The sequence below is a fragment of the Indicator indicator genome, chromosome 22, assembly GCF_027791375.1.
Source record: "Indicator indicator isolate 239-I01 chromosome 22, UM_Iind_1.1, whole genome shotgun sequence".
Classification (NCBI taxonomy): domain Eukaryota; kingdom Metazoa; phylum Chordata; class Aves; order Piciformes; family Indicatoridae; genus Indicator; species Indicator indicator.
Window position 1 is genome coordinate 16,768,320 of NC_072031.1, and position 18,611 is coordinate 16,786,930.

An 18,611-nucleotide genomic window follows, 5' to 3' on the forward strand; every position below is an offset into this window, starting at 1 on the left:
AGGAGGCATCCACAACCTCCCTGGGTAGCCTGTTCCAGTTGATGGGGCAGGTAAAAATGCTCTGGATGTGAAATCCCTGGAGATCTTGTTGGTTTACTTGCTCTAATGTCTGCCCTAGTGGGTAAAGATCCCAGGAGCAGCTTAACCTTGCTGCTGCTGTCTCCTGTGTTTTGCAGCACGCGGTGGAAGCGATATGGAGAGTGGTGGCCGACATGCTGCAGCCAGAGCGCCCTGCCGAGGCGCGGCACGCCGTCCTGCACCTGCTCCGGGCCATCGTTCAGGGACAGGTGACAGCAAGCAGGCTAGCAAAGACCCCAACGCTTCAGATAGGCTCTGGGCAGCTTTCCCTGGTTCTTCTTTTGGTTGTGCCTAGTGAATGGAGTTCCAGTTTAAGTCTTAGTTTGACCTGAGAGCAAAAATTTTCATGCAGCTGGTAGAAAAGTTTTCATACAACTCATAGAAAACTTTGCTGGTTTAGGACAAGCTCTTGAAAAAAAATCATGGGATCATGGAATGGTTTGGCTTGGAAGGGACCTCCAAAGCTCATCCCGTCCTACCCCCCTGCAGGCAGCAGGGACATCCTCCACTAGAGCAGGTTGCTCAGAGCCTTCTCCAGCCTCACCTTGAAGAGCTCCAGGCATGGGGCCTCAGCTCCCTCCCTGGGCAACCTGTTGCAGTGTTCCAGCAGCCTCCTGCTGCAGAACTTGTTCCTCACATCCAATCTCAGTCTGCTCTGCTCTCATTTCAAACCATTGCCCATCAACCTCTCCTGCCTGTCCAGGTCCCTCTGGATACCATCCCATCCTTCAGTCTTATCAACTGCACCACCCAGCTTGATATCATCTGCCAATGATACCAAAAGTGATGCAAGGGAAAAAGAAAAAAAAGAGGAAATTCTTTGGGTTAAGTCCAACAATGCAGCTAATTTTGACTGGTCTTTGCCCAGACCTCTTAGTCTTCATCTGCAGCTGGTTTTGATGTTTCAGCAGGTCCAGTATGCCAGAACTTGTGTGAGACACTTTTCTGTCCTGGCCAAGTAAAGCATACTGTGAGTTCTCCAGGTTTCACCACATGCTCTACACACCTAAGGCTGTATCAGACCAAGGTTCTGGTTTCCAGTTCTGTGAATAAGAATCAGGGTTCTGTTTCGGTGGCTTGGTGGTTCTGAAATCCTCTCCTGGCAGCACTGGAGTTGCAGTTCCCATGGATTATTTTGTGTGTTGGATGCTATCTATGTGTTGCTGGACAGATTGAGAAGCCCTGAACCACTGAGGTTGGAAGTGTTCTCAGGGGACTTTCATAGCCTGTAGGAGAAAGAAATAGCATCAAGCATTAAGATTAATGTTGTAGACCAGGATAAGGTCCTGGCCTTAACTGTCACATTCATTAGTGACACTGTTCTTCCCCTCTCCTCTCTGTTTTTGCCTAAGGGTGAGAGGTTAGGGATCCTCAGAGCACACTTTTTTAAGGTCATTAAGGACTACCCCTCCAATGAAGACCTGCATGAGCGACTGGAGGTGTTCAAGGCTCTGACAGAGAACGGACGCTACATCACCTACCTGGAAGAAGAGTTGGGTGAGGGTTGTCTCTGCCTCTCTTCACAGAATCACAGAACAGAGCTGGTTAGAAGAGACCTCAAAACTCATCCAGTCCAACCCTCAACCCAGCACTGCAGGGTCAACACTAAACCCTGTCCCTAAGGGCCTGTTCCAGGTGCTGCTTAAGCACCCCCAGGTGACTTCAGCACTGCCCTGGGCAGCCTGTCCCAATGTCTGAGAACTCTTCCAGTGAAGAAATATTTCCTGATATCCAGCCTGAACCTCTCCTGGTGCATTTCTTCTGCTCCTGTCCCTTGCCACCACGGAGCAGAGGCTGCCACCTCGTTGCTCCAACCTCCCTTCAGGGAGCTGTAGAGAGCAATGAGGTCTCCCTCAGCCTCCTCCAGGCTGAACACCCCCAGCTCCCTCCAGCCCAGGTGCTCCAGACACTTTGCTAGCCTTGCTGCCCTGCTCTGGACAGGCTCCAGACCCTCAATGTCCTTCCTGGATTGAGGGCCCAGAGCTGAACACAGCACTCGAGGTGTGGCCTCCCTAATGCTGGGTACAGGGGAATGATCCCCTCCCTCCTCCTGCTGCCCACCCTTGTTCTGATCCAGGCCAGGATGCCATTGGCATTCTTGGCCACCTGGACACTGCTGGCTCATGTTCAATTGGACTCTCAACCAGTAGCCACAGGTCTCTCTCCAAGCTGCAGCTTTCCAACCACACATCCCCGAGTCTGTAGCTCCCCATGGGGTTGCTGTGACCCAAGTGCAGGACCTGCCCCTTGGCCTCGTTGAACTTCACCCAATGAGCCTTGGCCCATGGGTGTCACCTGTCCAGATCCCACTGTAAAGCTTCCCTGCTCTCTAGCAGATGGACACAGCCACCCAGCTTGGTGCCATCTGCAGACTTACTGAGGGTTTGGTAGGAGTAAGTCCAAGGGACAGACATGCAGCAATGGGAGAGCAAGGCAGTGCTGGTAGCTCTGGGTGGGCAGCACATTGTAACAGTTTGCTTGCTTGCTTTCCTTAGCTGACTTTGTGTGGCAGTGGATGGATGTTGGTTTGTCTTCTGAGTTCCTCCTGGTCTTAGTGAACCTGGTGAAATTCAATAGCTGCTATCTGGAAGACTATGTAGCTGACATGGTCCAGTAAGTTATTTTTTTTTTTTAACCACTGCATGCTTATTCTTGGGAAATTGCAGGAAAAAATCACAGAGAAGTGGATTTTTATTTCATTTGCTCTGGATCTGTTTCATTCCAGGCCATACTTGACTTTTCTGAGCAATATTTGATTTTTCTTGCAATGGTCACATCTGGTTTAGTTTAGCTGCATGAGCTTTCCTCGTTTGCTGTGGTGGCCCTGAGTGCAGAGCTTAGTCTGACAGTCTCTGTGCTGTTGGATCAGTGCAGTCATCTTGAGCTTTAAGTGCATTTAAGTGCAACTTTAACTTTGTGGAGGAGCTCCTAGTGTTGAGTGTCTCTGGGTGTATTACTAACCACCTCACAGTAAGGGGCATGATGACTGCAAGAATGTGCCAATTTGTCTGCTTTGGCTCTTTGTAATTCACCTCAGATCACATCAAGCAAATCATTTGAATTCAATGTTCTCTCCTAACAGCAAGATCTGTCTTTTGTGCATTCAGACTTCATCGTCTATGGACATAGAGGTCAGTAAGTTGTACTTCACAGTTGTGTGAAATGCTTTGAGACTGTAACTTTTGCAAACAAAATCACCCTCACACCAAAGAAGTTTCTCCTCCTGTTCAGATGGAACCTCCTGGGTTCCAGTTTGTGCCCCTTGCCCCTTGTCCTGTCCCTGGGCACCACTGAGCAGAGTCTGGCCCCAGCCTCTTGCCCCCAGCCTTTATCTCTTGCTGAGCATTGCTCAGCTCCCCTCTGGGGCTGCTCTTCTGCAGGCTCTCAGCCCCAGGGCTCTCAGCCTTTGCTCTTCACAGAGCTGCTCCAGGCCCCTCAGCAGCTTTGAAGCTTCTCATGGCCTCTCTCCAGCAGTTCCCTGTCTGTATTGAACTGGGGAGCCTAGAACTGACACAGGACTCCAGGTGTGGCCTCCCTAGGGCAGAGTAGAGGGAGAGGGGAACCTCCCTCAGCCTGCTGCCTGTGCTCTTCTCCATCCACCCAGGACACCATTGGCCTTCTTGGCCATGAGGGCACGTTGCTGGCTCACAGGGAACTTCTTGACCCCAGCACTCCCAGGTCTTTCTCCCCAGAGCTGCTTCCCAGCACATCACCCTCACCTGTTCTGCTACAGGAGGTTGTTCCTTCCCAGGTGCTGGGCCCTACACTTGCCCTTGTTGAACCTCATGAGGTTTCCTCTACCCAACTCTTCATCCTGCTCAGGTCTCACTGAATGCCAGCACTGCCTGGCAGGGTGTCAGCTTCTCCTCCTAGCTCTCTATCATTTTTTTGACCATTTTGTCCTTCTCTTTCCCAAAGATTTCCTTGCAGGTCCTGGATGCAGTTGTTTGCTATAACTGCCTACCCTCAGAGAACCTGCCAGTGTTCATCATCACCTTGTGCCGGACCATCAACGTGAAGGAGCTTTGTGAGCCCTGCTGGAAGGTCAGAACTTTCTGGGTTTTAGTGATTTCACTCTTTTGGCCTTGTAGATGTCAGTTTCCTTTGGGAGTAAATTGTTTCAAGTATTCAAACTTCAGCGCATTGTTAGTGTGGATCTGTCATGTCCATGGACCTGATGGAGCACGTCCAGAAGAGGCCATGAAAATGCTCAGGGGGCTGGAGCAGCTCTGCTGTGAGGACAGGCTGAGGGAGCTGGGGGTGTGCAGCCTGGAGAGAAGGCTTCAGGGAGACGTAATAGAAGCCTGCCAGGACCTGAAGGGGCTACAGGAAGGCTGCAGAGGGACTGTTCCCAAAGGCCTGCAGGGACAGCACCAGGGGCAATGGTTTGAAATGAGAGCAGAGCAGATTGAGATTGGATGTGAGGAACAAGTTCTGCAGCAGGAAGCTGCTGGAACACTGCAACAGGTTGCCCAGGGAGGGAGCTGAGGCCCCATGCCTGGAGCTCTTCACGGTGAGGCTGGAGAAGGCTCTGAGCAACCTGCTCTAGTGGAGGATGTCCCTGCTGCCTGCAGGGGGGTAGGACTGGATGAGCTTTGGAGGTCCCTTCCAACCCAAACCATTCTGTGATTATGCCTCCTCTCTGGAGGTGTTCAAGCCTGGGGTGGATGAGACCTTGAGCTGCCTGCTCTAGTGGGAGGTGTCCCTGCCCATGGCAAGGTGGTTGGAACTGGATGATCTTCAAGGTCCCTTCCAACCCAACCCATTCTGTGAATCTATGGATGTATGGATTTTCCACAGAGTGCCAGCTGGTGTGCCAGGCTTCTGCTGTGGCATGGAGATGCCACAGGTGTGCCCTTTTGGGCAGCTCACTGCATGTTTAGGCTGCTGGGTGCTGGGTCAGGTGTGCAGACATTGACTGAAGGCTTCTCTCTGAATTTGCAGCTGATGCGTAACCTGTTGGGAACTCACCTGGGGCACAGTGCCATCTACAACATGTGCAGGATAATGGAGGACAGGTAAAGGAGCTGGCTGCCAAAACCCAGGGGATTCAGTGGAGCTGTCTGTTGAGACAGACAGAGAGTCACTGACCTCAGCGGAACAAGCTCCAGGTTCTGGTGCTTGGAAATTGATTCCTTCTTCAGGCTGCTGAAGTTCTCAAGTTTGGGCTTTCCTGAGTTTTATTTTTCCTTTATTTAGAATGGTGCTAAATGATTTGCTCTGGGGTAACCCTGGCTAGGACTAGATGATCTCCAGAGATTCCTTCAACCCTCACCATGCTGGGATTCTGTGATTTTCTGCTTTTAGTGTTTGTAAATTGCTGTGCACGGCTTTGGTGTGTGACAGTTCTGTGACACCTGTGTCCCTGTTGACTCTTACCTGCTGAAGTGGTTGTGGCATGGTCTGAGAATTCTCTTCTACCTCTTCTTAGAGCTTACATGGCAGATGCAGCACTGCTGAGAGGAGCTGTGTTTTTTGTTGGGATGGCTCTGTGGGGTGCTCATCGCCTCAGTTCCCTGAAGAATTCCCCAACTTCAGTGCTGCCTTCATTCCTCAAGGTAGGATGGGATGCTGGAGGGACTTTGTAATCAGGTATGCATCTGGACAAATACAGAACAAATACGGGGTTCCCTACAACAAAGAGATCTTTGTGTGCCTGAGAGATTCAGATTCATAAAATGGGTTGCGTTGGAAGGGACTTTGAAGACCTAGTTCCTACCCCGTGCCATGGGCAGGGACACCTCCCACCAGCCCAGGTTCCTCAAGGCCTCATCCAGCCTGGCCTTGAACCCCTCCAGGGAGGGGACATCCACAGCCTCCCTGGGTGACCTGTTCCAGTGTCTCCTTGCCCTCCCTGGAAAGAATTTCTTCCTCATCCCCAGTCTCAAATCTGCCCTCTCCCAGCTCAAAGCCGTTGACCCTCATCCGTGTCACTCCCAGTCCTTGTCAAAAGTCCCTCCCCAGCTCTACTGTAGCCTCCTTCAGGTACTGGAAAGCTGCTCTAAGGTCCCTCTGGAGCCTTCTCCAGGCTGAATAACCCGAACTCTCTCAGCCTGTTCTCACAGCAGAGAGGTTCAAGCCCTCACAGCTTCTTCATGGCCCCTTCTGGACCTGCTGCAAGAGGTCCATGTCCTTCTTGTGCTGGGGGCTCCAGAGCTGGGCGCTACTCCAAGTGGAGTCTCTGGAGAGCAGAGGAAGCTTCAGAGCTCTGGCAAAGCTTTCTGACCAAAGTGCCTCATGCAAGAGCTCCTGGCTTTAAGCTGTGTCTGCTCTGAAGATGGGGTTGGGTTTGCCATCTGAGCTACAGCTGTTGGCAAAGTGCAGACCCTGGCTTGGTAGAATGGTTCTTTGCTTTGCCCTTTGTGTGCAGAGGCTTGAGTCTGCTATCTCAGGCCCTCAGGTTAAGTTCCTCATTAGCAAGGGGTGCTCCATTTGAAGGGAAGAGGCTTTCTGCCTGCTGCTTTCCAGCTGACTGACAGAAGTGCTCTGTGTCCCAGGCCATGACCTGTCCCAACGCGGTGGTGTCCTACGAGATCGTTCTGTCCATCACACGTCTGATAAAGAAGTATGGGAAGGAGCTGCAAGCTGTCACCTGGGACATCCTGCTGGACATCATGGAGCGCTTGCTGCAGCAGCTGCAGGTGACTGTGAGCCTGCCTTATGGAATCCTAGAATTGCTGCTTGGGCTGGAAATGACCTCTAGGATCACCCAGTCCAACCATCAGCCCAACTCCACCATGTCCCCAGGTGCCATGCCTACATGTTTTGTCTTTCAGAGTCTGGAGAGCCAAGAGCTGAAGTCCATTGTACATGATCTTTTGACTACAGTTGAAGAACTCTGTGACCAAAACGAATTCCATGGCTCTGAGGAGAGATTTTTTGAGCTGGTGGAAAGATGTGCTGATCAGAGACCAGTAAGACTTTATTCCTGTCTTCCCTTGCTGCCAGTTTAATCCATTTTGTTACTTAAGTACAGCTCAAAGTTTGGAGCCCTCAAATAGCAAGTGAGCAGGGAATCTTAGAATGGTTTGGGTTGGAAGGGACCTCCAAAGCTCATCCAATCCAACCCCTGCAGGCAGCAGGGACATCCTCCACTAGAGCAGGTTGCTCAGAGCCTTCTCCAGCCTCACCTTGAAGAGCTCCAGGCATGGGGCCTCAGCTCCCTCCCTGGGCAACCTGTTGCAGTGTTCCAGCAGCCTTCTGCTGCAGAACTTGTTCCTCACATCCAATCTCAATCTGCTCTGCTCTCATTTCAAACCATTGCCCCTGGTGCTGTCCCTGCAGGCCTTTGGGAACAGTCCCTCTGCAGCCTTCCTGTAGCCCCTTCAGGTCCTGGCAGGCTGCTCTGAGGTCTCCCTGGACCCTTCTCTTCTGCAGGCTGAATACCCCCAGCTCCCTCAGCCTGTCCCATAGCAGAGCTGCTCCAGCCCCCACAAGCAAGGGACTTCCTCACAGCAAGGACTGCCATGAGCCTTGTTTCTGAGGTGTGAGTTGGGAAAATTGCTTATGCACTAAAAACCCATTCTTGATTTTTCCATGACAGGAATCTTCTGTGTTAAACTTGATAACCTACAGAGCTCAGTCCATTCATCCTGCCAGAGATGGTTGGATCCACAACCTGCAGATGTTAATGGAGAGGTTCTTCAGGTAGGAAGTCATAACTTTGTGACTAGGAGGCACTTCCCAATGTTTCTTTCTACCTTTCCATGTTAGGTGATGATGTTTTCTGAAGTTCTAGTGTTAGGAAGGGACTGTTAAGAGTTGTGAGCACAAGACATGAAAGGATTTTTTTTTGAACTAAGGAAAAACTTTGCCCTGAGTTCTTCAAGCTGTGTTTATTTCCATTGCATGGGGCTGTTCCAATTAGTCTGAGCACTTCCTTGTTCTACTCCACAGCGCTTTGTGGCTCTGACACCAAACAAGATTTTCCTGCTAAGCATCAGGCCTGCAATATTCAAGTGGTCTGGGTTTGAGTTGGTGCTCCTCAAAGTGCTCTTGTGCTCTAAAATATCAACATGCAGCAACAAGAAACTTGTGTCTGAGCTGTGAAATGCTGCCAAAGAGCAGCTCTTCCTCAATCCCTCTTATGTTTGGGATTAAATTTGCTCATCAGAGTTCTTGTTCTTCTGAGCTGTGGTTCCTAGGTCACACTGGAAAGGAGAAAACTGCAGGCACAGGTCTGTGGAAGTAGGAAAATCCGAATCAAGATTCCCAATTTTTCAAGAATCTAGTTTTGGTGTAGAGATGGGAACTGTCACTCTGGGGAAGTTTCTTAGTTTTCTTTAGCTTTCCTTCTCCCCTCTCCCCCTTACCTAAATGTCAGCTGCTTTCTTGGATCCATCTGGAATTTTGCTCTTCCCATGGCAGGAACGAGAGCCGCAGTGCTGTTCGCATTAAGGTCCTGGATGTGCTGTCCTTTGTGCTGAGCATTAACAGGCAGTTCTATGAGGTGTGTGGGAAAAGCTTTGCTTGAACCATCTTTTATGTGGTGCTTCAGGTATCTCTGTCACTAGGGAAGGCACAGAACTCTGCTATAAAGGTGGCCTCCTTAGGATGCTTTTCACAGAACCAGAGAATGGGTTGGGCTGGAAGGGACCTCAAAGCTCATCCAGTTTCAACCTCCTGCAATGGGCAGGGACACCTCCCACCAATTCAGGTTGCTCAAAGCCTCATCCAGCCTGGCCTTGAACACCTCCAGGGAGTGGGCATCCACCCTGGGCAGCCTGTTCCAGTGTCTCCCCACCCTCCCTGCCAAGAATTTCTTCCTCATTTCCAGTCTCAATCTGCCCTTTCCCAGCTCCAAGCCATTGTCCCTCATGCTGGCACTACAAGCCCTTGTCACAAGTCCCTCCCCAGCTCTCTTGTAGCCCTCTTCAGGTACTGGAAGGCTGCTCTAAGGCCTTGGCAACAGTCTGTTGGAACCTGGGCTATGAAGTCTGTAGGACAGGGAAAAAAACAAAACCCTGAATCCAAGTTCAACAGAAGTGATGAATATTTGGAGGGATGGCAGCCAGAAAGACTTTACTGGGTGGAAAGGGAAAGCTGAAGGAACCAAATATTTAAGCTGAGGAACAAGCCTGGTACCAGCAGCTCAGTGTTTGGGTTGCAGCTCTTTCTGTCGTTAACATGCCAACAGCAGAATTTCTCACAAAGGTCTGTCCTGTTGCAGGAGGAACTGATAAATGTGGTGATCTCCCAGCTGGCTCACATCCCAGAGGACAAGGACCACCAGGTCCGGAAGCTGGCGACACAGCTGCTGGTAGACCTGGCTGAGGGCTGCAACACTCATCACTTCAACAGCCTGCTGGACATCATAGAGAAGGTGAGACTGACACTGGCCACTTGCTGCCACCAGCACCACATCTTCTGCCAGATCCTCTTGGTGTGACTGTGGAGAATAACCCATGGCTGGGACCACTTGTCTAGCTCAACAGGACACTGTGCACCTGCTGGCTTTTGGAGGGGGCTGGTCTGAAGTGCAGGGCAGGAGGGAGCTTCAGAAACTACTGGAGAGGGTCCAGTGGAGGCTCCATAGATGCTGAGGGGCCTGGAGCAGCTCTGTGAGGAGCAAAGGCTGAGAGCCCTGGGGCTGAGAGCCTGCAGAAGAGCAGCCCCAGAGGGGAGCTGAGCAATGCTCAGCAAGAGATAAAGGCTGGGGGGGCAAGAGGCTGGAGCCAGACTCTGCTCAGTGGTGCCCAGGAACAGGACAAGGGCAAGGGGCACAAACTGGAACCCAGGAGGTTCCATCTGAACAGGAGGAGAAACTTCTTTGGTGTGAGGGTGCTGGAGGCCTGGAGCAGGCTGCCCAGAGAGGTTGTGGAGTCTCCTGGTCTGGAGAGCTTCCAACCCCCCCTGGCCATTGTGCCCTTGGGCAAGCTGCTGTGGGTGCCCTGCTTTGGTAGAGGGGTTGGATTGGGTGATCTCCAGAGACGCCTTCCAACCTCCCCATGCTGGGATTCTGTGAAACAAAGAAGAGGTTTGTGGTGGATTTAAACCACGTGTTGTTTTTCTCTTTCAAAGGTGGCTGCACATTCTCTCTCATCTCCTTCTGAGCTGGAGGAAAGGGACTTGCTGTCATATTCAGCTTCTTTGGAGGATGTCAAGACAGCAGTTCTTGGACTCCTGATCATTCTTCAGGTAAACACTGCAGTGTGTTAAACACATCTTCTGAGCAGTCTTCTGCTGGACTTGGCTTTTCAGATAACTATTCCCCCAGTACTAAATATTTTGACTTATTCTATCCACTCAGCATTGAACTCTTGGTTTGGTCATTCCTTTTGCTTTTGGCTGCTGTTTGCGAAATGGTTCCACAGCAGCAGTGGGACCATGAGCTCTAGGGGAGACTTTGGACTTGATGCTCTCAAAGGTCTCTTCCAACATTGCCAGTTCAATGATTCTGTGGTTTTCTTACTGTCCATTGTACAACGACTAGGAGCAGGTATGTGTTTGTGGAGGGCAGATGTGTTGATAACCTGGTAAAAAGGGAGTGGTTTATAACCTTGACTAGATCCATTGTGTTTGGGTAGAGTGCCCTGAGACATGGTTGAGTTTTTCCAGGCAGAGTGGTCTGGAGTCCGCAGAGGTTCTGTCCAGAGCCATCTGTTCATCTTGCTTTCACAGATTCATAAAATGATACAGGTTGGAAGGCAGCTTGAAGAACATTTAGTTGCAACCCCCTGCTATAGGCAGGGACACCTCCCACTAGCCCAGGCTGCTCACAGCCTCATCCAGCCTGATCTTGATGAGATGTCCACAGTTTCTCTGGGCAAGCTGTGTTCTTTTTATTGATTTCTCAGTGCAGATGGACATTTCTGAGTACCAAGTGTTAACCTGCCTTTTTGCTTTGTGTTTGTGCAGACCAAGCTCTACAGCCTCCCCTCCAGCCATGCCATGAGGGTGTATGAGATGCTGATCCACCACGTCCAGCGCCACTACATCTATGCCTACAGCCTGGCTATTGCCAGCAGCATCAGATTGCAGGTATGGGCAGTAACTTCTTGCTTCCAAGTCAAAAGCTGCATTCTGGGTTTTGAATTCTAATGTGGCAGGTGGGGAATTTGTGATCCAGAGTTTGCCAGAAGCAGGAGTTTCCTGGCTTCTAGGAACATATAGAAGTGTGGGCAGCAGATGGAGAGAGGTGGTTCTGCCACTTTATGCTGAGACCTCACCTAGAGTACTGTGTCCAGCTCTGGAGCCTTCAACACAGGAAGGACATGGAGCTGATGGAGCAGGTCAGGAGGAGGCCATGAAAATGCTCAGGGGTCTGGAGCACCTCTATTGTGAGGACAGGCTGAGGATGCTGGGGTTATTCAGCCTGCAGAAGAGAAGGCTCCAGGGAGACCTCAGAGCAGCCTGCCAGGACCTGAAGGGACTACAGGAAGGCTGCAGAGGGACTGTTCCCAAAGGCCTGCAGGGACAGCACCAGGGGCAATGGTTTGAAATGAGAGCAGAGCAGATTGAGATTGGATGTGAGGAACAAGTTCTGCAGCAGGAGGCTGCTGGAACACTGCAACAGGTTGCCCAGGGAGAGAGCTGAGGCCCCATGCCTGGAGCTCTTCAAGGTGAGGCTGGGGAAGGCTCTGAGCAACCTGCTCTAGTGGAGGATGTCCCTGCTGCCTGCAGGGCTTGGACTGGATGAGCTTTGGAGGTCCCTTCCAACCCAAACCATTCTAAGATTCTATATGACAACTCCAGAAGCGATGCCTCCTACAGAGCCAGCCACAGCATCTATTAAAAATCTCTTTGTACTTAATAAAGTATCCCCTGAGGAGGTGGGAGGGTGTTCTGCTGGCTTGGGTTTTGAGTAATTCCAGTGTCATCTTTGTTCCAGGTTTTTGATTTCCTGCTGATGCTTCGAGCTGACTCCCTTCACCGTCTCGGCCTTTCCAACAAGGATGGAGCAGTGAGGTTCAGTCCCTATTGCCTGTGTGATTTTGTGTAGGTTTCTCATTGCATCTCCAAACTCTTTGCTAATTGTGCATCAGCTTGACTGTTCATCAGTAGAAATCTGCAGCTTCCAAATCCTGATGAACCAGTCAGCTGCTGGCCAAGTCTATAGTTACAGCCTGGAACTGCCTCAGCTGAGAGCTGCTCAATTTGTTCTTGCAGGTCACTCACTTGCAGAGCTCTGTCTCACACATGACATTTCTTTCCCTGCAGAGAAAACTTCACTAAAATAACTGCCTGAAACCCTTTCTCACACTGAGATTTGATTCAATCATTTGTACAAACGTGGCTTTTTTAACTTTCTGCTTTGGTCTGAAGTTCTTTGTGCAACATGCCTCAAAAGATCTCTCTGTATTTGGTGACAGCCTGGAGAGAAAAGTCCTTAACCTGACGAAAGTGACTCCTTTGGTCTGACTGCTGAGCAGTCCTGTAGGGTCTTAATTGAAAACTCAATTTCTGTTGTTCTTTGGCCATTAAAATGGTTACCAAATAGGGCAGCACTGTAGGTCACATGGAATAGAGTCGTGGAATGGTTTGGGTTGGAAGGGACCTCCAAAGTTCATCCAGTCTCCTGCAGGAAGCAGGGACATCCTCCGCTAGATCAGGTTGATCAGAGTCTTGAATACCTCCAAGGATTGGGCCTCAACTACCTCTCTGGGCAACCTGGCTCTTCTGAGCTTGATTTTTAACCTGCCTTTTTCTCTCTTTCCCTGGTGTAGAGAAACAGAGAAGAGGAGTTCTGAGAAAAAGCCTGCTGGCACACTCTCCCCACCTTCAGGGAGCCCCAGCATGCCCTCCCAGAGTGCCACCGTCCGTGTGGGTCATCTGCCATACTCCATGGTCTTTGGTGTTCTCCTGCAGTGTTTGAAGCAAGTATGTGCACTTTGAATGGGGGTTGTCATCTTCACATGAAATGTGCCAAGTGAAACCAGCTGGCTGGAAAAGTTCTAGCCCAGAGCAGCTAAAAAAGCAGCACGTAAATTGGACGAGTCCCCATCCATGGAGGGGCTTCAAAGCCCTGCAGATGTGGTGCTGAGGGACATGGTTCAGTGGTGCCCTGGCAGTACTGGGTTAAGGGTTGGGCCTGATGGTCTTAGAGGTCTTTTCCAACCGTTGCCTTTCCTGGGCAGAGTCTGGGTGTCACTGTTCAGCTTTACAGCCACCAGTGGGAGCAGCAGTTCAGCTCTTCAGAAACCAAGCAGAACTTTCATTTTGCTCTGCTTCAGAGCAGACAAAGACCACAATGTGTTTGTTAAACAAAGATCAAATCCCAGCACTGTGGAGTTGGAAAGGACCTCTGGGGATCATCTAGGCTATACCCATGCTAAAGCAGGGCACCCACAGCAGGTTGCTCAGGGTCATGACCAGGTGACTTTTGAAAGTCTTCAAAGAAGAAGAAAGCCCTCTCCTCCTGCACACTTTGGAAGTGTTTTGACAATTGATAACTGTTTCAGTCACAAATAAACTGTAAATAGTTGTGAGGGCTGTAAACTGTAAGAAATTATGGTGCCAAGGCTGAGAGACTTGGGGGTGTTCAGCCTGCAGAAGAGAAGGCTCCAGGGAGACCTGATGGTCTTTCAGGGCTTAAAGGGGGCTTAGAAGAAAGCTGAGGACAGACTTTTGAGCAGGGCCTGTGGTGACAGGACAAGAGGTGATGGTTTGAACTAAAAGAGGGAAGTTCAGACTGGATAGAAGGAAGAGATTTGTTACACTGAGATGGTGAGACCCTGGCCCAGGTTTCCCAGAGAGGTGGGAGATGTCCCATTCCTGGAACCACTGCAGGTCAGGCTGTTTGGGGTCCTGAGCAGCCTGCTCTGCTGATTGCAGGGGGTTGGGACTGCATGACCTTTGAAGGTCCCTTCCCACCCAAGCCAGTTTGGGACTCCATGACTCTACATAAATTGTTCTACATAAATTGCTGGACACAGTTAGGTGCTGAGGGCTTGGCTTGCTCTGGAAGTTCATTGGGGCTGGTGCTTGGGAGAGTTGAATCCTGGCTCTGCCTTTTTGAGCTCTGGCAGATTTGCATCCAAGTTTTCTTCCCCCTTGTGGTGCCAGTATTGCACCTAGGGCTGGCTGACAGACAGGAAGGAACTTAGAACAGCTAAATGCCACTTCTCTTTCTATAGCTGCTGTGACAAGGGTGACATCTGCCCAGGAGATGGCTTGCTGGCAGAAGCTTCATTCATCTCACTTTCTAGATGAACTCAAATGCTCCAAAAATTTTCCATCTTAACTTTGTCTTTCTTTCCAGGAGACAGACTGGAAGGTGTTGAAGTTGGTCCTCAACAAATTACCTGAATCCCTCCGGTACAAAGTACTGTTTTTAACTTCTCCATGCAACATAGACCTCCTGGCCTCTGCACTGAGCTACATGGTAATGGCCCAGGGCCTGCTGCTTGGCACTCAGCAGGTTCTTCATTTGCTTGGGAGATGGTTTGGAGTGGTTTCTTCGGTGGGGGTTAGGCTTGGCTTCTTTTCTTGAGTCTGATAATAAGAAGCCTCAGCATGCTGGTTGTTAATCCTCACTCAATATCACCCAAGAAAGGTGGGGAGGGACTTTCGCCAAGGTCTTGTAGTGGTGAGGTGAGGGAGAATGGATTTGAGCTGAAGAGGAGAGATTTAGACTGCAGATTAGGAAGAAATTCTTGACAGGGAGGGTGGTGAGACACTGGAACAGGTTGCCCAGGGAGGTTGTGGCTGCCCCCTCCCTGCAGATGTTCAAGGCCAGGTTGGATGACGCCTTGAGCCGCCTGGGCTGGTGGGAGGTGTCCTTGGGCCCATGGCAGGGGTTTGGAACTGGATGAACTTTGGGGTCCCTTCCAACCCAACCCATTCTATGAAGCTCTGATCTTCCCATTCTGTGAAAGTTTTAGGTGCAGAAGGAGGTGCTGAGTAGTCTTTAGGAGAGTATAACTGTTAGGGGAGGGAGCTGTGGGCAGTGTTTGTAGCTGGAGGGGTCTCACTTGCTGTGTGATTTGTCAGCTCACAGACAAGAAGACCACAGACAAGCTCCATGGAACCCCAGAAGGTTTTTCTCGCACCGATCTGCACCTGGCTGTGGTGCCGGTGCTGACAGCACTGATATCCTACCATAACTATCTGGACAAAGCTAAACAGGTATGGGGAAGGGAAGAGGGTGTTGGGGGACAGGGACAAGGCCTGAGCCTGGTAGAGCATTTTCCTGTAGCAAGGTGATCCGGTTGGTGGCTGGTCACAAGTGGTGTTCCCAGGGCTCAGTGCTGGGGCCAGTTTGTTAGTGATCTGGATGAGGGGATCAAAGCACCCTCAGCAAGTGTGCAGGTGACACCAAGCTGTGCAGAAGTCTTGATCTCCTGGTGGGCAGGAAGGTTCTGCAAGAGAGACCTGGTCAGGCTGGATCCATGGGCCAAGCCAAATGGGGTGAGGTTCAGCAAGATCCATGGGCCAAGTGCAGGGTCCTGCACGTGGGTCACAACCACCCCATGAATGCTTGAGGCCTGGGGCAGAGTGGCTGGAAACTGCCCAGCAGAAAAGGACCTGGGAGTGTTGGTTGACAGTAGCTGAAGACGGGCCAGTGTGTGCCCAGGTGGCCAGGGTTAGGGTATCCTGGCACCCTGGCCTGGATCAGGAACAGTGTGGCCAGCAGGAGCAGGGCAGTGATTGTCTTCCTGTACTGGGCACTGGTGAGGCCACACCTTGAGGACTGGGTTCAGTTTTGGGCTCCTGACTCCAAGAAGGATATTGAGGGGCTGGAAAATGCCCAAAGAATGGCAGCCAAGCTGGGGAAGGGTCTGGAAAACAGGTCTGGTGAGGAGCAGCTGAGGGAAGTGTGGCTGCTCAGCCTGGAGAAGAGGAGGCTGCCCCTGCATTGTGAGTTCTCCCTCTGCCAGCGCGAGCTCGTGTACTGCCTGGAGCATGGCCTGATCTACCGCTGCGCCAACCAGTGCGTGCTGGCACTCTCTGTCTGCAGCGTGGAGATGCCAGACATCATCATCAAGGCCCTTCCTGTCCTCATTGTCAAACTAACCCACATTTCTGCTACAGCCAACATGGCAATCCCCCTCCTAGAGTTCCTGTCAAGTAAGTTCTAATGTTCCTCTACTTTTGATCTTCTCTGGTTGTGCTGATTGCACTGTTTGGATGGGATCAGTCATGCTGGGCTGTGGCCAGCACGGCAAGGGAGGAGATTCTGCAGCTTTGTGCTCTGCCAAGACCCCACCTGCAGTGATGGGTCCAGCTCAGACAGGGACCTGAGGAGGGTACAGCAATGACATGTGGGCTGGAAACCCTCTGCTGTGAGGCCAGGCTGGGAAAGTTGGGATTGTTCAACCTGGAGAAGGCTCCAGGAGAACTTCTCATAGCCTTTCAGTACTGAAAGGGGCTGACCAGAAAGCTGGGGACAGACTTTTGAGCAGGGCCTGTTGTGCCAGGACAAGACGGGGGGTGGCTTGAACTAAAAGAGGGAGATTCAGGCTGGAGAGAAGGAAGAGATTTGTTACACTGAGGGTGGTGAGACCGTGGCTCAGGTTTCCCAGAGAGGTGGGAGATGTCCCATCCCTGGAACCATTCCAAGTGAGGTTGATTTGGGCTCTGAGCAGCCTGCTCTAGTTCAGCTGTCCCTGCTGACAGCAGGGGGTTGGATTGGATTGGCTTTGAAGGTCCCTTCCCACCAAAGCTCCCTGCTTTCTCCTAGCCCTGGCACGGCTGCCTCACCTCTACCGGAACTTCGCGGCAGAGCAGTACGCCAGCGTCTTCGCCATCTCCCTGCCCTACACAAACCCTTCCAAGTAAGCTACAGCAAAGCTGCTGCTTCCTCCTCTGTGAAATTAAGAAAATTCTCTTGAAGAGAATCCTTAGTTTGTAGCACTTTGGGCCAAGGTTATTTATGGATATTCAGCTGAGAGAAGAGAAGACTCCGGGGGGGACCTCAGAGCTTCCTTCCAGTAGCTGAAGGGATCCCACAGGAAGGCTGCAGAGGGACTTTTCATCAGGGTGTCTAGAGACAGGACAAGGGGGAATGGTTTGGAGCTGAGGGAGAGCAGGGTTAGACTGGAGCTGAGGAAGAAGTTCTTCAGTATGAGGGTGGTGAGACTGGAACAGGCTGCCCAGGGAGGTTGTGGATTCTTCCTCCCTGGAGGTGTTGAAGGTCAGGTTGGGTGAGACCTTGTGAGGTAGTTGAGAGACATCCCTGCCCGTGGTGGGGAGGTTGGAGGACATGATCTCTGAGGTCCCTTCCAGCCTGAGCCATTCTAGGATACTGCTCTCCAGGCTGTTTCTGAGGAAGGGATGTATGCCCCAAAGAACTGTTTTTCATAACAGAATGTTTTCTTTCCTGTGGCTGGAGGAACAGTTCTGTTAACTTGTGGAGTGACATGCTCTTGCAGCACTAACCTCTGGAGGTCCTTTCTGCCCCTGCAGGTTTAACCAGTACATTGTCTGCCTGGCCCACCACGTCATAGCCATGTGGTTCATTCGCTGTCGCCTCCCCTTCCGGAAGGACTTTGTGCCCTACATTACCAAGGTAATGGACGCTGCTGATGCGCACGCTGGGGCTGCAGCAGTGCTTTGAAAAGTTTAAAAGCTCCCTTTGAAGCTTGATCAGTTTTACTTCTTTTGTCTGTGGGTTGTGGTGCACTGACCTGTGGCTGCAGTGCCTCAGCTGGCCACCCAAACTGTTGTGTCCTTGTGCCCCTCGCAGGGTTTGCGCTCCAATGTCCTCCTGTCCTTTGATGACACCCCTGAGAAGGACAGCTTCAGGGCTCGAAGCACAAGCCTGAATGAGAGGCCAAAAAGGTAAATGATAATTGATTCCAGCACACTCTTGTGGTCCCCTTTGTCATGCTCACACCCTTCCCTGTGCTGGTCTGAAGAAGGCTGAGTCCAGATATCCAAAATGTGACAGTGCATTTAAGCAAGCAAAGTCAACCTCTTTAGGTCAGGGGACTGGAAAAAGACTTAGGTCTTAGGACTTTAGACCAGACTTAAGGTGGTGAGGAGCTAGAATCAAACCTGACAGAACTTCTGAAGCATCCCTGGCTTTCTTTAAGCCTTTGCAGTAGGGTGAGGGTTTTTCTTTTTGGGTGATTTTAAATCCAAGAGTTGTTTCGGGCTGATGTGTGTCAGTAGAGTGCTCCCAGAAGGAAGGGTTGATAGCAACAGCAGCAGAATACCACATTCCTCTGATGGTGTTAACTCCTTCTCAGAGCTGACCTATAAAATGATGGCCAGAGATTGTGATGAAGCAACCTGTGCAAACAGAGAGCTTGTGCTGTGTTTCCCCATGGTGTCCTCCACCAGCCCAGTGTGCTGGGCAGCAGGCAGCTGCCTTCTGGGCATCTAGATTCATAGAACAGATTCACAGAATGGGTTAGGTTGGAAGGGATCTTAAAGATCATCCAGCTCCAACCCTGTGCCATGGGCAGGGACACCTCCCACTAGAGCAGGTTGCTCAAGGCCCCATCCAGCCTGGCCTTGAAGATGTCCTGAGCCTGAACCTTGAAGCAATTATGTCAGAGTTAAGCAAAGCCTGGTGTCTGTAGAAGTCAGAACATCTCTCAGCAGCACCATTTGCCAGGGTAGGAGAAGGAGGCATTCCTAGAGGGATG

General features: G+C 51.1%; 1 protein-coding gene across 1 annotated transcript in view; it reads left to right on the forward strand.

Moving 5' to 3' along the window:
• TSC2 (TSC complex subunit 2) overlaps positions 1–18,611 on the forward strand; it is a 39,519-nt gene that overhangs the window by 2,012 nt on the left and 18,896 nt on the right. Inside the window, exons 3-24 of the mRNA XM_054391348.1 lie at positions 177–287; positions 1,431–1,575; positions 2,574–2,691; positions 3,161–3,209; positions 3,997–4,122; positions 5,023–5,096; positions 5,510–5,636; positions 6,576–6,719; positions 6,855–6,992; positions 7,622–7,725; positions 8,446–8,527; positions 9,248–9,400; positions 10,099–10,215; positions 10,936–11,058; positions 11,909–12,015; positions 12,744–12,897; positions 14,279–14,401; positions 15,010–15,144; positions 15,897–16,086; positions 16,700–16,793; positions 17,425–17,527; positions 17,705–17,799. Coding sequence (XP_054247323.1) covers positions 177–287; positions 1,431–1,575; positions 2,574–2,691; positions 3,161–3,209; positions 3,997–4,122; positions 5,023–5,096; positions 5,510–5,636; positions 6,576–6,719; positions 6,855–6,992; positions 7,622–7,725; positions 8,446–8,527; positions 9,248–9,400; positions 10,099–10,215; positions 10,936–11,058; positions 11,909–12,015; positions 12,744–12,897; positions 14,279–14,401; positions 15,010–15,144; positions 15,897–16,086; positions 16,700–16,793; positions 17,425–17,527; positions 17,705–17,799 — 2,612 coding nt within the window. The remainder of the gene's footprint in view (positions 1–176; positions 288–1,430; positions 1,576–2,573; positions 2,692–3,160; positions 3,210–3,996; positions 4,123–5,022; positions 5,097–5,509; positions 5,637–6,575; positions 6,720–6,854; positions 6,993–7,621; positions 7,726–8,445; positions 8,528–9,247; positions 9,401–10,098; positions 10,216–10,935; positions 11,059–11,908; positions 12,016–12,743; positions 12,898–14,278; positions 14,402–15,009; positions 15,145–15,896; positions 16,087–16,699; positions 16,794–17,424; positions 17,528–17,704; positions 17,800–18,611) is intronic.